General features: G+C 42.5%; 1 protein-coding gene across 3 annotated transcripts in view; it reads right to left on the bottom strand.

Annotated features, from left to right (window-relative positions):
* Window positions 1-428: 428 nt before the first annotated feature.
* The window catches only part of LOC133487774 (cadherin-4-like), a 342,915-nt gene continuing 329,382 nt past the window's right edge, over window positions 429-13,961 (bottom strand). For all 3 annotated transcript variants that reach the window (XM_061794893.1, XM_061794884.1, XM_061794902.1), the window contains 4 exons: window positions 13,639-13,875; window positions 9,483-9,622; window positions 9,229-9,393; window positions 429-3,907 (listed from right to left, as the gene is read on the bottom strand). In XM_061794893.1, the coding sequence (XP_061650877.1) occupies window positions 3,701-3,907; window positions 9,229-9,393; window positions 9,483-9,622; window positions 13,639-13,875 (749 nt within the window). In that variant the 3' untranslated portion in view covers window positions 429-3,700. The remainder of the gene's footprint in view (window positions 3,908-9,228; window positions 9,394-9,482; window positions 9,623-13,638; window positions 13,876-13,961) is intronic.

The raw sequence follows: 13,961 nt of genomic DNA on the forward strand, positions 1-13,961 counted from the left end.
TTAATTGTCACTTATTTTTCCAGCTCCATGTGAATGGGGGGGATCTTTTTGACAACGTTGTCATCTGTAATGAGAACGGACTTTTATTCTCGTGTAATCCCTCAAGTCTGTGTAGTTATCAGCAATTCTCTGCCGCACTCAAGTTTGAGCAGTTATTTCTCTTTGTTCATGTGCATATTTTCTTTGATTTGTACTATAGTTACAACTTTAACCAGATTTTCCTCTCTGTTAATCAGTGATGGTATTCTAGTTCAGAAATTATTCTCGAGTACAATGAGAAGGGTTAGTTTATCATGAAGCAAGATATTTGTTATAGCTAACCCATTAAATCAGCAGTAAATCAGTTGAATGGTCACAGCGAGACACAAAATAACACTTGAGTGATGGATGGTGGAAATGCAGATGCAAAGACGAGACATGAAGCAACGTTCTTACAAGGAGGGATTTTGTTTTTATTTATAACACACCGTGTTGAAAATGATTCTCCAGCTCAGCATCTATTTTACAATGTTGATCTGCAAGGCTGCGCATGTATACTGGACGGTATTTGGAAACCAAGATTGCAGTGGCACTATAAACACACGCTTAAAACAACAATCTTTTTTTTGTTTTCTTCCTTTTTTACAAAATGGGTACAAACACCAATACAAAATGCTTGTGCTGTCGACAATTTACAAAAACATTTTCTTAGACATTTGACACCTGTGCAATTTTCATTATAACTTTTCATCTCAAACTATGTGGATATGGTATGCCAGAACTCCATTTAGGGTGCAACCTCGGTCATGCGGGTTGCGTTTTCACGGTGGATAGTTACTGTAATAGGACTCGGCTGGCCATCATAAAAAAGACATGCAAAAATCTCCAGTCATACATTAAACTTGGTCTTTTTGGCGAGCAAATACTATATTATTTACATTTGGACTTGAGCAAGAGATTTGTAAGGAAACAACAGCCTTTATTGTGGTGACGAGAACACCCATGCTAACAGGTCACGTGTGACTATGGTCACAAATTGTCCACAGATGAGTTCTTCCATCATTTGCCATCCTTCCGGCACAAAATGTTGTTGCAGTTTTTCAACATGCAACATTATAACAGCGCCTTATCAGGAAAGGTCAACGTGTGTGTGTGTGTGTGTGGATTGCTGTTGTGTTTGTCCCTTAATTAGATCTGGATCTCTGCGCAGAGATCATGAACATGTCAAAGAACGTCCTTTTGTCCTCTGAGAGTGACACAGCCAGCAAGAGAGCTGTTTGGGCTTTGCAGTAGAGTTGGAACAACACTGTAATAGCACTCACATATGTACAGTAAGGCTTAGAGGAGTGTGTTAGTGTGTAGATTTGCGTGTGTGTGTCTGCTGGACTGTACAAGTCGGTTTGGGACGACAGAGGCTTCACTCTTCGTTCTGAAGATGCTCAAGTGGAACAGCGACAAGTATGGCTGGGTGAGTGCGCTCAAAACCGATCAGGTTCTCTTCACCATGGCTTTTTAGTGGTGAAACCTACCTCACCAATTTGTTAGTCTCCCTTGCAGGAGTGAGAGAGAAACCCACACAGTCACATGTGACTCATGTTGACAAATGTATAAAAAAGGTTCTGTATCTACAACATTAATGTGTCAGACACAAATCACAGATAGCGGAGAGTAACAGCTGTGTTTATTTTGTGGGAATATTTGGGAGCCACCGGAGAGATAAGAGCTAATCCGGTGGCAAGCGTCCCTCCTTGATTGCACTCTAAGCTGACAGTGGTTGGGAAAATCATTGCTGTCAAGTTCTGCACCGCAAAGAATTGCAAATCCAGAATTGGCCCTACAGTGCAATATGTACCTGTTTGCCTCTGAATCATGGGATTCTGACCCTGTTCACCTCATTGATTATATTATGACCTCCTTTCCCTTTTAATGGATATTTGCATTGGCAGGAACATTGCTTATTTTGTCTCTCATCGCAAATGGATAAAAACTACTAATTTAGTTTCTATTTTCTTTCAAATGAGCTATGTTCAAGGAGGTGCAACTTTTAGGTTCTCCCCCAGGAATTCATCAATTCACAGTAAATCCAGTCATTCAGCTTCAAGCTAACCACCACAGAGGAATTTTTTCCACCCACTCTTTTCTGGATCATTTTGTATTTTTGAATAATTTAAGCACTGCGTTTGAAATTCTTTATTTCAGTTCACCATTGGAGTAGTGTAAAATATGATGACACGAGCCTATAAGCGGAGCTGCTGTTTCATTCGCAACAAAACTTCTTCTGTCAGAAAATGTCTGTTAAAGAGCCTGTTTTAACAAGTCAACTTTGATATAACTTCATAAACTTTAGCTCGCTCTAACTTCTTTATGGAAACTCTTGAACTTGCAGCCAAAAATTTCAGGGGAGTGTTTCAGTTGAATCTTGAAGTGTGCCTGAAGGGAGACAGATTGAGGGGCTGAGAAATCCCTGGCTGAGGCTCAAAACGCTCAATCTCGGTGAGCACCAATATTTTTTATATTTAGAAATTGTCAAGAAACAACAGTGAATCAATCAAAATAAGAACAATGCAGCAAGAAAAAGAACAATAGGTGTAACAATTAATTGCTCTACTATGTTCCGTTACTTTTTATTTGCAAAGTTGTGTTTTTTCCCCATATTTACCAGACAGAAACTGAAATGTAAAATGTTTGGGTGTGTGGGTAAACATGCAAACATTATGACCTAAAAGGCAAAGTATCCTTTATCGACCCTCATAAGACTGGACACGAGACTCTGCCACAAGCCGAGTCACGTCTTCAGCGTGAACAAAGCAAGCTAAAAACAAACACAGCTGCTAGCGAAGCCACAAGAAACAAAAACACTTCTCCACGACAGTCCCGTCCATCTTGGATGGTTGTGATTTCTACAATCACATTGAAGTTGGCTATCATCTGCGGACACACCTGTATATCTAAACATTTGTGGATTGGTCCTTATTGGCCAGTGTACTGTATGCCTACATAACACGCCCTCGTTTGTCTGTCGAAAGCTCTGCTGAAAGCAGCACTGGCACCTCGCTCAATTACCGTAGCCCTGATAGACAATTGGAAGGTCTGAGTTAAAGGGTCAGGAAAATGGAAACTAATCCTGAGTTAGAGGGAGTCTGTTAAAATATGCACCACTGAAGGCACTTTTTTTTTTTTTTTTAAACAACAGTGCTTCTATTCTGAGTAATTCAAGTTCAAGAGAAAATAAACCAGGGCCCTCCACACGGGAGGGACTGTCATATCGGGGTTGTTGTTCTTTTTCGTCTCCTCCCCCCAAGACAAAGAGGCTCAAACCTAAAGCTTCTGCAGGGAGGCAGGCAGGGGCTGACAGCGAGAGGAAAGTGAAAACCTTCAGGAATAAGGAATGACTGTTGTTGTGGAGTGAAGAGGGAGAATAAAAACCCTAAAACTAAAAGAGCCACAAAGAAAAAAAGGAAAAAAAATCTGACAGAATCGACTGACGCCAAAATTGGGCTTGAGTCTTCACTTGAAAAACATGATAACCAAACAATTCAAAGCTTCTTTTGCAGTCAAACGTGCAACAGCGCCAGACTTCTGGAGTTGGTAGTTTGATTGGTTGATCGGTCAGTGTGAACTTTGTTGTTTTCACTAATAGGCCCTGGTGTTGACGGGACAGAGCATGGCAAGCCAGCTGACAGGACGAGGGTGTGTGAGTGTGTGTGTGTTCGTGCGAGATTTAATCCTCCTCCCCCCCGCCATACATGTCGGCCAGCTTCTTGAAGCGGGGCCCCCAGTCGTTGAGGTAGTCATAGTCCTGCTCCCCCGTACTGGAGGAGTTGAGAGAACTGACCGATCCTGTGGTGGAGCCGCTGCCCTCATAGTCAAACACCAGCAGAGAGTCATAAGGGGGCGCAGTAGGGTCATTGTCAGCTGCTCGTAGCCCCTAAACACAAGGAAGAATAAGAAAGGTCATTTTGTGTCTCAACGTGGACATTTTATGGAAAACCTTTTAATTGCTTGTATACAAATAGTTGGGTTTCTGGAGTGCCTGCCAACCCACTCTCTGTGTTTAGTTCAGTGGCTTGGCGATGAAGTGTTGCATCCATGAGGGAAACTGTAATCCATGCTGTCTTTGCGGGCGTGTGCTTTGCAGCCAACCCTTGCGCCATCCCGAGTCATCATTGTAACCAAATCCATACTTGCCCATGGCATAGCAGTATATAGGGGGGGGTGCGGTGAGGCTCACTTGTATGAGACAGGGTCATTTCAGCAAGTCCAGAAAATAATATGTGTAAAGTGTACTGCAAGTCTGTATTTTTGAGGTATTTTGACGAAAGCCTGTCACAGACATGGTATTGAGAAGAGAGCCTGACCGATTTATCGGCAGGCCAATTATAGCGTATCACTGATAAATCGACATCGCTCAATATGTAAGAGATATATTAACTTTTTTTAAGCTGCGGGGTGATTCTGTCGCACTGCTGCTGTGTAACATTTGCACAACCAACGTTGTCCCAGATTATCGCACTACTCGTCACTTTAAACCGCATACACTCCTTGAAGTCTCAGCGCCCCTTGCACAATGGTCATTGCACCGGACTATTGCAATATTAGTCATTCGAACTGCTCTAAGTGCTAGAGGACTCTGCATCTTTTTGCACAATTGTTTTTTGTCAATGTCTTTGTCTCCAAATTGTTCTGTAAATTGACTGTTTGTTGTACTAGAGCGGCTCCAACTGCCGGAGACAAATTCCTTGTGTGTTTTGGACATACTTGGCAAAGAAAGATGATTCTGATTCTGATTCTGATTCTCTGTGTCTTCTGCAGTGCACCCTGCCCTGCCCCCTCACACACAGCCACATAGATCTGGCAAAGTTCTTCCCCCAGAAAAACGGATAGAGACACGGCATCTTTTTTTTCTGTAAACCGATTTACCACTTGACTTTAGTGCCATACATAATGTCCTCGCTGAAATGCATTAGGGCACGTTAAGGAGAGCATTCTAGTTTGTTTGACGCAAGTTTTAGAGAACGTATTACAGTGCTTGAACATCATGTAGGTTTGTGAAATAAACAAAGATATTACGATGTGATTTGTCGTATTATATAAAAACGTCTATCGTGCCATATAACCTTATAGTGTTCATGTTGTTATTTTGACGTGTGGGGACCCTATTGGGTTAACTCTGTTGCTACAATGACGTAGCATCTGAGTGTTTAAACTCAGTTTAGTTTTCTTTGCATGATCGAATCAAAGAAGTACCTCATGTGCGAATCTCGCATTTAGCACACCACCGCTGACCGTACAGTCGCCGCTGCGAGTGATTGACAATCATGGCGGAGAAAGTGAAACGGTCAAAAGTGTAATTGCATTTCTCAAAGGTTAATGTTGACAATGCACGTTTGCCACAAGCGGAATAAATCATTTGAATGTAAGTTACAATGCTTAGAGACAAGCAACCTAACAAACATTTTGCAGTAATGTATGATGTTCAAGTGGAGAAATGCAGCATTTTTGACTGCCTCTAACCACTAGACCTGTTGGAAGATGAGGCAGTGCAAGATAAACTATCGCTGCTTCGTCTTCCAGCAGTTGTACACCAGTTTTCTTTATTGCACTAAATAATTGTTTATTAAAGGTTTAAGATTATAATAGTGATCGTCCAAGACATTTCTTATTTTTTTAAATAATTGATTTTATTTATCTATTTTACATAAATGTTGTTGCAGTTGCAAGACAATTTATTAAAAAAACAATAAAGCAGTGTTTATTGACATTTGTTTTAGTGTTTAAAAAAAAAAAAAACGTACTGATAAGAACACCATTAAAGTACCAGACGGATAAGGAGTATCACTAAGAGTAGCAGTTTCATTAAAATTTTAACAAGAGACATTGTTATGCTTTGGAAAGATGTGTTGATTTCATTCGTGGCAATTATTGCTTTCGTTTACACAGTAATTATTGTATGATTATTTTCTGCTAGAGAAACACAAAATAATATGTTCAGTTAGCTGTTTACAAAGGGATGACAAGGGGCCGACCTCCGCCCATTGCTAGGTAAAGTGCGTCATTTCAGGTCGTACATCATTTTCGGTACGCCAAAGCGTGGAGCACGGAAATGTCTCCGGTCGATATGAAATATAAAAGATAATGTACAGTGGAACCTCAGACCACGATATAACGGATATCGAATAAAACGGACCGTCGGGACCGAACAATGTGTCCAAAAATAGTTTGCATTTAACTACTTAACTGCTGTTGAGTCTGTTAGTTCCAGAATTGGCAGCTGTTGTTTACTGGCGCCGTATGGAACATGCTATTACTAACAGTTTTTCAGACAAGCTGAACGGCCTATGGCATCTAATCTTACCCGATTTTGGAAATAGAAAGCACACTAATTCCTCGTGGCTCATGAAAGCGAACCGCCTGAGTTGCCAATAGTCACCACAACAACAAACACACCAGCGTGGTAAGTTTGGATAAAATTTCAAACCTTTCAAACATTTTCAAGCTTTTTTCATATTTGTTTACAATACCTCTGTACTGTCATGAGCATTTTAGCGCAAGAAAAAAGTACAAAACAATTTTGTACTGTACAGTAATATTAGTGCATATGGCCACCAAAAAAAAAAAAAAAAAGTGCTTCAACATAACGGGCAGTCAGCTATAACGGACGACCCCACCCCGCTCCTATTAGTCCGTTACATCGAGGTTCCACTGTAGTGAAAAATACAGCAAGATTTTAGAGGAACTGATAGGCTTCAATCAGAATTGTTCTCTTGGCTTGGGTGAAAATGACTTTTAAACAAAAAAATCAAAAGTTACGCACTCCAGATTCAACTGTTGCAGCGACAAAGCACAAATGTCTGAAGTAGTTGCCTTTTGATGTAGTCTTTATTTTTAAAGTCAAAACATTTCTGTACGGCCTCTTAATTTCACCGTGCCTGGGCTGCACGAGTTACGCTAGGCACACACAAGAAAAAAATAGCGCATGAATGATACCTTGTGGCACGGCACGGTGGTCGACTGGTTAGAGCGTCAGCCTCACAGTTCTGAGGACCCGGGTTCAATCCCCGGCCCCGCCTGTGTGGAGTTTGCATGTTCTCCCTGTGCCTGCGTGGGTTTTCTCCGGGCACTCCGGTTTCCTCCCACATCCCAAAAACATGCATTAATTGGAGACTCTAAATTGCCCGTATGCATGACTGTGAGTGCAAATGGTTGTTTGTTTCTATGTGCCCTGCGATTGGCTGGCAACCAGTTCAGGGTGTACCCCGCCTCCTGCCCGATGACAGCTGGGATAGGCTCCAGCACGCCCGCGACCCTAGTGAGGAGAAGCGGCTCAGAAAATGGATGGATGGATGGATGGATGATACCTTCACATACAATTTGGAAACATAAATATGAAACAAAAATCTAGTAAAATAATGTATGAGGGATGTCTGCGAGCAAATAGCAACATAATAACAACTGATTTTATGAAAACTATGGCCATTAAAATTCCTGAACATTCTTGTCTCTCACATAACTCCAATGTCCATCACACAGCGTCTCACTTCGCTTCATAATGCCATGTAGGATTTACCGGGCCTCATGAATTCACAAGTTAATGTCTTCATTAAAGTAAGTGTTAAAAGGTTGGAACTAATGTATTTAGCTGTAATTTTATGTCATTGTATGTATTGTATGTTTTGAAAATATTGTTACTTAAAATCTAGTTTAGTCCCTTGTATTAACTCTAGTAATGTGATGCATGGTTTGATTATTTCTAACTTTGTCGGTGTTTTTTCACTTAATGCTTGCTTCAGCATTTTTTAGATCTTTGCAAACACTCAGTGGCGGCAGATAAAACTTTTCAATAGCTTATTAATATTATTATTAATAGTTAATAAATACGACTAATTGATATTGCTAAGATTTTTTTTGTGAATTATTTGTGTTCTGCTTTGTCTTGAACAATATTTTGGGTATTATAAGAATTTGCATTCATATACAGTGTATATGCTGTGTTTTTCATATATCTGGCAATATGTCACGAGCCAATGTATCGGATATCGGCCGGTATATTAGGTAATAGATGTTGTTAGCAGCCAATATCAGTATTAGCATTAGCCCCAAAAATCCCATATCGGTCGGGCTCTAATTAAGACACTTCAGAATTGTTTTTAATTGTGAAAAAGAAAAACAGGAAAAGTTGAGTGATGGGGAGCGCAAACAGTGTTGTGTCCCTTGAGCTAAGTGTGGGTTGGTTTGGTGCCTTGGTCAAGGGCACCTCGCCAGTAGTCAAGAAGTGAACTCTTTCAAAAACTTTTTTTTGTCCACAGCGGGACTAAATTGTAACCTTCCAGTTCCAAAGGACAAGTCTTTACAAATGAGGTACTACCACCCTGAATAATGACCATGAAGATCCCATATCCTTACAAACGAATAGGATCTTTGCTATGACATAGAATTGAATATCTCTACTATGTGATGTAAAAAGCATCAACTAAATTGATACATTTTACAAATCGAATGGTATTTTTAGTTTTAGTACTCAGCAATGGAGTTGTGCATAAATGGCACAAATAACATACATTTTGATGAAGTTCATGTTGGTTTAGATGTTGAAGCAGCTTCATGAATTATCTATAAAAGTGTGTGTTTTCAGACAGTGCTTGAACGGCACCTGCTTTTAAGAATGACAAATGAGGGCGCCACTGAAGAGAAGGTTGTGCAGGTGACGGAGACTCCATCCACTTCAGGAAGAGGCAATGGATCGAAATCGAAACTGTCTCCATCCCATGGGACCCAGTGGGTGGCAGGAAAGCTGCATGTTTGTTGTGTTGTGTTGTGTTTTACCAGGCTGCTGGAACAAGATCAGGCGTGTGTATGTTTGTGTGTGTGCGTGCGTGTGAATGAGAGACAAGGTTGGATGGATCAAAGCTGAACAGCTGCCAACACCTCTCGAGTGTGAACATGCTGTCACGAGTCTGTCAATCAGCATTTTCTCACATCAGAGTGCCGAGATTCAAGTTGTGTGTGTGTTTGTGGGGGCGGCGGATTTTATGTGTACAATTGTAAAGCTGGCGTGATGAGGGAAACTGTAAAACAGAAAAATTGGTCCTTTCTGTGGCCATACTAGAGACCACATATTGAACGTGACAGAAGTAGTGTCAAGATCGATGGCAAGTGAAAGGCCAGTGTGCTGAAGGGGAAACAATCTAATAACAGCACAGCTCTTGTGCATACAGGTCATTTGCATTCAGGTTGCGTGCGTGTGTTCACCTCATGGATAAAGTCCCCGATGTCGCCAGGGTGAGGCACAACAGGCCTGATAGGGTACTGGGACTCTGGGATGATGGGCCGTTCGTCCACCCTGCGGACACCGGGAGGCTTGCTGATGATGTGCTCCAAAGAGTCGGGCTGTTGCAGCTGGCTGAGGTCATAGTCCTACACATCCACAGAGTGACACAGAGGTAATCAGGGTACAGGAGGTCAGTTTAGAACGTGTGCGAGAGTGTCTTCTCTTGGGATCTCACCTGGTCCTCTTCTCCCCCTCCCTCTTCATCATATTTCAGTATGTTGTCCCTGACATCATCCTCAGGGTCAATGAGCAGCTGTTTTGTGTGCCTCTCCTTCTCTCTGCGCTTTATCCACATCACAAACAGCAAGACCATGCCTGCAAAGACACAAATTCACAAAATAGTCAAATCTTTATCCTGCATAACTCAATCAATTTGAGAGCCATCCATCCATCCATTTTCTTTAGCACTGATCCTCACGAGTCGCGGGCGTGCTGGAGCCTATCCCAGCTATCTTCGGGTGAGAGGCGGGGTACACCCTGAACTGGTTGCCATCCAATCGCAGGGTACATATAAACAAAGAACCATTCACACTCAGATTCACAGCTATGGTAAATTTAGAGTCTTCAATCAAGGTTGATTCATGCATGTTTTTAGGATGTGGGAGGAAACCGGAGTACCTGGAGAAAACCCACGCAGGCAGGGGGAGAACATGCAAACTCCACATAGGCGGGTGTGGGATTTGAACCCCAGTCCTCAGAACTGTGAGGCAGATGTGCTAACCAGTCGCTCACCTTGCCGCCCAATTTGAGATTATTATTATTATTATGTATTTATTTATTTGTTGTTGTTATTATTACTATATGCAGTCACCATGGGGATCCAGGTCCTTGTTTACAGTTTACAGTTTGCGCTTTGTCTTTGTTGTCTTCTTTTCTCACTCCCCTCTAAAACCTTGTTCTGTTCGACTGATCGACTCTGATTCTCAATAAAAACCCATTAGAATACTAAGAAATCACAGCGGCAGTTTAAAAACTCCACTGTGACACAGTAAAACTGTTGCAGCATAAAAGGGATACGGATCCTCCTTTCTGCTTGACCTAACAGCTGAACAGGACAAAAAAACAACAAAAAAAGGGTCCCCAGGTTCGGGTTCGATACTCAGGAGGGGTTAGGGTCCCCAAGTTTGAGTCCGAAGATCAGGAGTTAGCAACTCGGCAGAAGAAGAGAAGATGAAGATGACATCTCCCGGGGGTTTTAAACCCCTCCTCAGTGGTTTGACATTAATTGCCATAATTATTGTGATTCAAATGTGTATTGATGCTCCCACTTTGGCAGTTGACACAATTTTTAATTTACTTAAATACCAACATACAAGCAAAAAATTTAATGCGCGAAGCCTGCGGTGAAAACAGTGAAGAAGTGGACCAAGGATGCAAAGATAGAACTTCAAAGCTGTTTAGACTGCACAGACTGGAGTGTCTTTGACATTCAACTGGCAGCCTGGATGAATATACAGACACTGTGATATCAGTGATACAGTTTCTGAGGTGTACCAACAAAGTCATTTTGCACATTCAATAACAACAAGCCGTAGTTCACTGCCAAACTTAAGCAACTTTGCCAGGCTAAAGAGGACGCATATCGAAGTGGGGATAGAGCCCTGTATAATTGCGATAGAAACCAGCTGACTAAAGAAATTAAGATCGCAAAGAGAAATTATGCAGTAAAGTTAGAAAAACAGTTTACCACTAACGACTCTAAATTAGTCTGGCATGCATTACAATCGCTAACCAATTACAAGCGACCATCCCCCCAAACTGAGAACAATAAAAGACTAGCTAACGACTTGAACATGTTCTACTGCAGATTTGAAAAGGACATTTTCACAAATGTCTGCACTTCATCTTAGAACGCCTCGATGGCGCGGGGACCTACGCGAGGATCCTGTTCGTGGACTTCAGCTCTGCGTTCAACACCATCATCCCCGAACTCCTCTCCTCCAAGCTTCTCCAGCTCAGTGTCTCGCCTGCCAACTGCCAGTGGATTTACAGCTTCCTGATGGGCAGGAAACAGTAGGTGAGGCTGGGGGACACCACCTCATCTACACGCACCACTAGCACTGGGGTGCTCCAAGGTTGTGTCCTCTCTCCTCTGCTCTTCTCTCTACTCGAACGACTGCACCTCAGCACACCCGGCTGTCAAAGTTTGCAGATGACACCAGTCATCGGTCTCATCAAAGACGGTGCCGAGTCTGCGTATTGACAGGAAGTGGAGCAGCTGGAGCTGTGGTGTGGCCGACACAACCTGGAGCTGAACACGCTCAAGACTGTAGAGATGATCGTGGACTTCAGGAGGCATTCTTCACCACAGATGCCCCTCACGCTGTCTAACTGTCCTGTGTCAACCGTCGAGACCTTCAAGTTTCTGGGAATTACAGTCTCTCAGGACCTGAAGTAGGAGATCAACATCAACTCCATCCTCAAAAAGGCCCAGCAGAGGATGTACTTCCTGCGGCTTCTGAGGAAGCACAGCCTGCCACAGGAGCTGTTGAGGCAGTTCTACACAGCAGTCATCGAATCAGTCCTGTGTTCTTCCATCACAGTCTGGTTTGGTGCTGCTAAAAAAAAGGACAAACTGCGACTGCAACGGACAATCAAAACTGCTGAAAGAATTGTCGGTTCCCCCCTACCCACCATTGAGAACTTTCACCCTGCCAGAACTAAGACAAGAGCGTGCAAAATCCTCTCGGACCCTCCACATCCTGGTCACCACCTCTTCCAGCTCCTTCCCTCAGGTAGGTGCTACCAAATAATGCAAACTAAAACAAGCAGACATTCCAACAGCTTCTTCCCTCTTGCCATTAACTTCTTAAACAGTTAACTTACAATTCCATTGGAACATGCTGCCAATATTGTCTTGAGTTTGTTGTCACAGCTCTGTCGGGGGCCAATTATACATTACTCGTGCACTCACTGTAGTAGTCTCGCCACGCTGCACTATTTGCATATCTGTTGTTGACCAACACTGCCCACTCGTGTGCTTGAGTAGCATCTGCACCATTTGCACAATTGACATTGTCCCAGATTTTTGCACTACTAGTCACTTTACACTGCATCAATTTCTTTAGTTTGTGCCATTTGCACAACGGTCACTGTACCAGACTATTGCTCTCTTAGTCATTTCAAATTGCTCTAAATTGCTAGAGGACTGCATTATTTGCACAATTGTCAAAAAAAAAAAAAAAGTATTTCCACATTACTGGTAACCTTTTAATTTAGCTCAGTGACTCTCCGTACTGTGTTTTTATGCTTTTATATCTCAAAAGTATTTTCTGTCAAATGGCTGTCTGTTGTCGTACTAGAGTGGCTCCAACTACCGGAGACAAATTCCTTGTGTGTGTTTGAGACACTTACCAAATGAAAATGATTCTGCTTCTGATTCTGATATACTACTACTTGTTTTATTTATTTATTTTTTAAGTTTAAAAAAATAGTTTCTGTACCCTTTGCACAATGGTCATTGCACCGGACTATTGTTCTATGAGTCATTTCAAACCACTCTAATTGCTAGAGGACTCTGGATCATTTTGCACAACTGTCAAAAAATAAATACATTTAAAGAATTGCACTGACATTACCACATTACTGGTAACCTTTTATTGCTCAGTCACTGCGTTTTTTATGTCTCAAAAGTATTCTCTGTCAATTGACTGTCTGTTGTCGTACTATCGCGGCTCCAACTATCCACCCATCCATTTTCCGAGCTGCTCCTCCTCACTAGGGTCACGGGCGTGCTGGAGCCTATCCCAGCTATCATCGGGCAGGAGGCGGGGTACACCCTGAACTGGTTGCCAGCCAATCGCAGGGCACATACAAACAACCATTCACACTCACATTCACACCTATGGGCAATTTAGAGTCTCCAATTAATGCATGCTTCTGGGATGTGGGAGGAAACCGGAGTGCCCGGAGAAAACCCACGCAGGCACGGGGTGAACATGCAAACTCCACACAGGCGGGGCTGGGGATTGAACCCCGGTCCTCAGAACTGTGAGGCTGACGCTCTAACCAGTCGTCCACCGTGCCGCCCGGCTCCAACTACTGGAGACAAATTCCTTGTGTTTTTGACATACTTGGCAAATAAAGATGATTCTGATTCTGATTTTTCTTTCCTGAGGATGTAGGATGTAAGGTAGCAGTACTGGCAATATTATCAAAGAAAATACAGTAATTTAAGTCTACCCAAGGGTCAGTAGTTTTGGCAAGGCAGCCTGATCTAGAGAGGACAAAGCCTAACCAATCACAATCTTTCATGTTGAATATATGTGCTGGTGTGTATGATATGTAGAAGAGCTGCAAGGTGTTGTGTGACATGTACATCTGATACTCACTGAGCAGAATGATGATGCATATCAGGATAGAGATGATCGCTCCAGTTCCCAGGCCGGCAGCTGCCACAGCGCCCACAGTAGTGCAGTCTCCATTTGGATCACATGGACACACTTTTACTTTGATGACAGACCTGTTGTACAAGGTAGGGTTTCCCGAGTCGGATACAATTATTGGGACCTCATACACGCCTGGCTCAAAATAGACCTGGTATGGCAGACTGAGACGAGCATAGTTGCCTGTGCAGAGGAAAGAGAAGACCACACACGTCAAACATTTACACAACATAGAAAACAAAATGAAATACACGGATCACTTCATTAGG

Source organism: Phyllopteryx taeniolatus, chromosome 1, assembly GCF_024500385.1.
Source record: "Phyllopteryx taeniolatus isolate TA_2022b chromosome 1, UOR_Ptae_1.2, whole genome shotgun sequence".
Taxonomy (NCBI): Eukaryota; Metazoa; Chordata; class Actinopteri; order Syngnathiformes; family Syngnathidae; genus Phyllopteryx; species Phyllopteryx taeniolatus.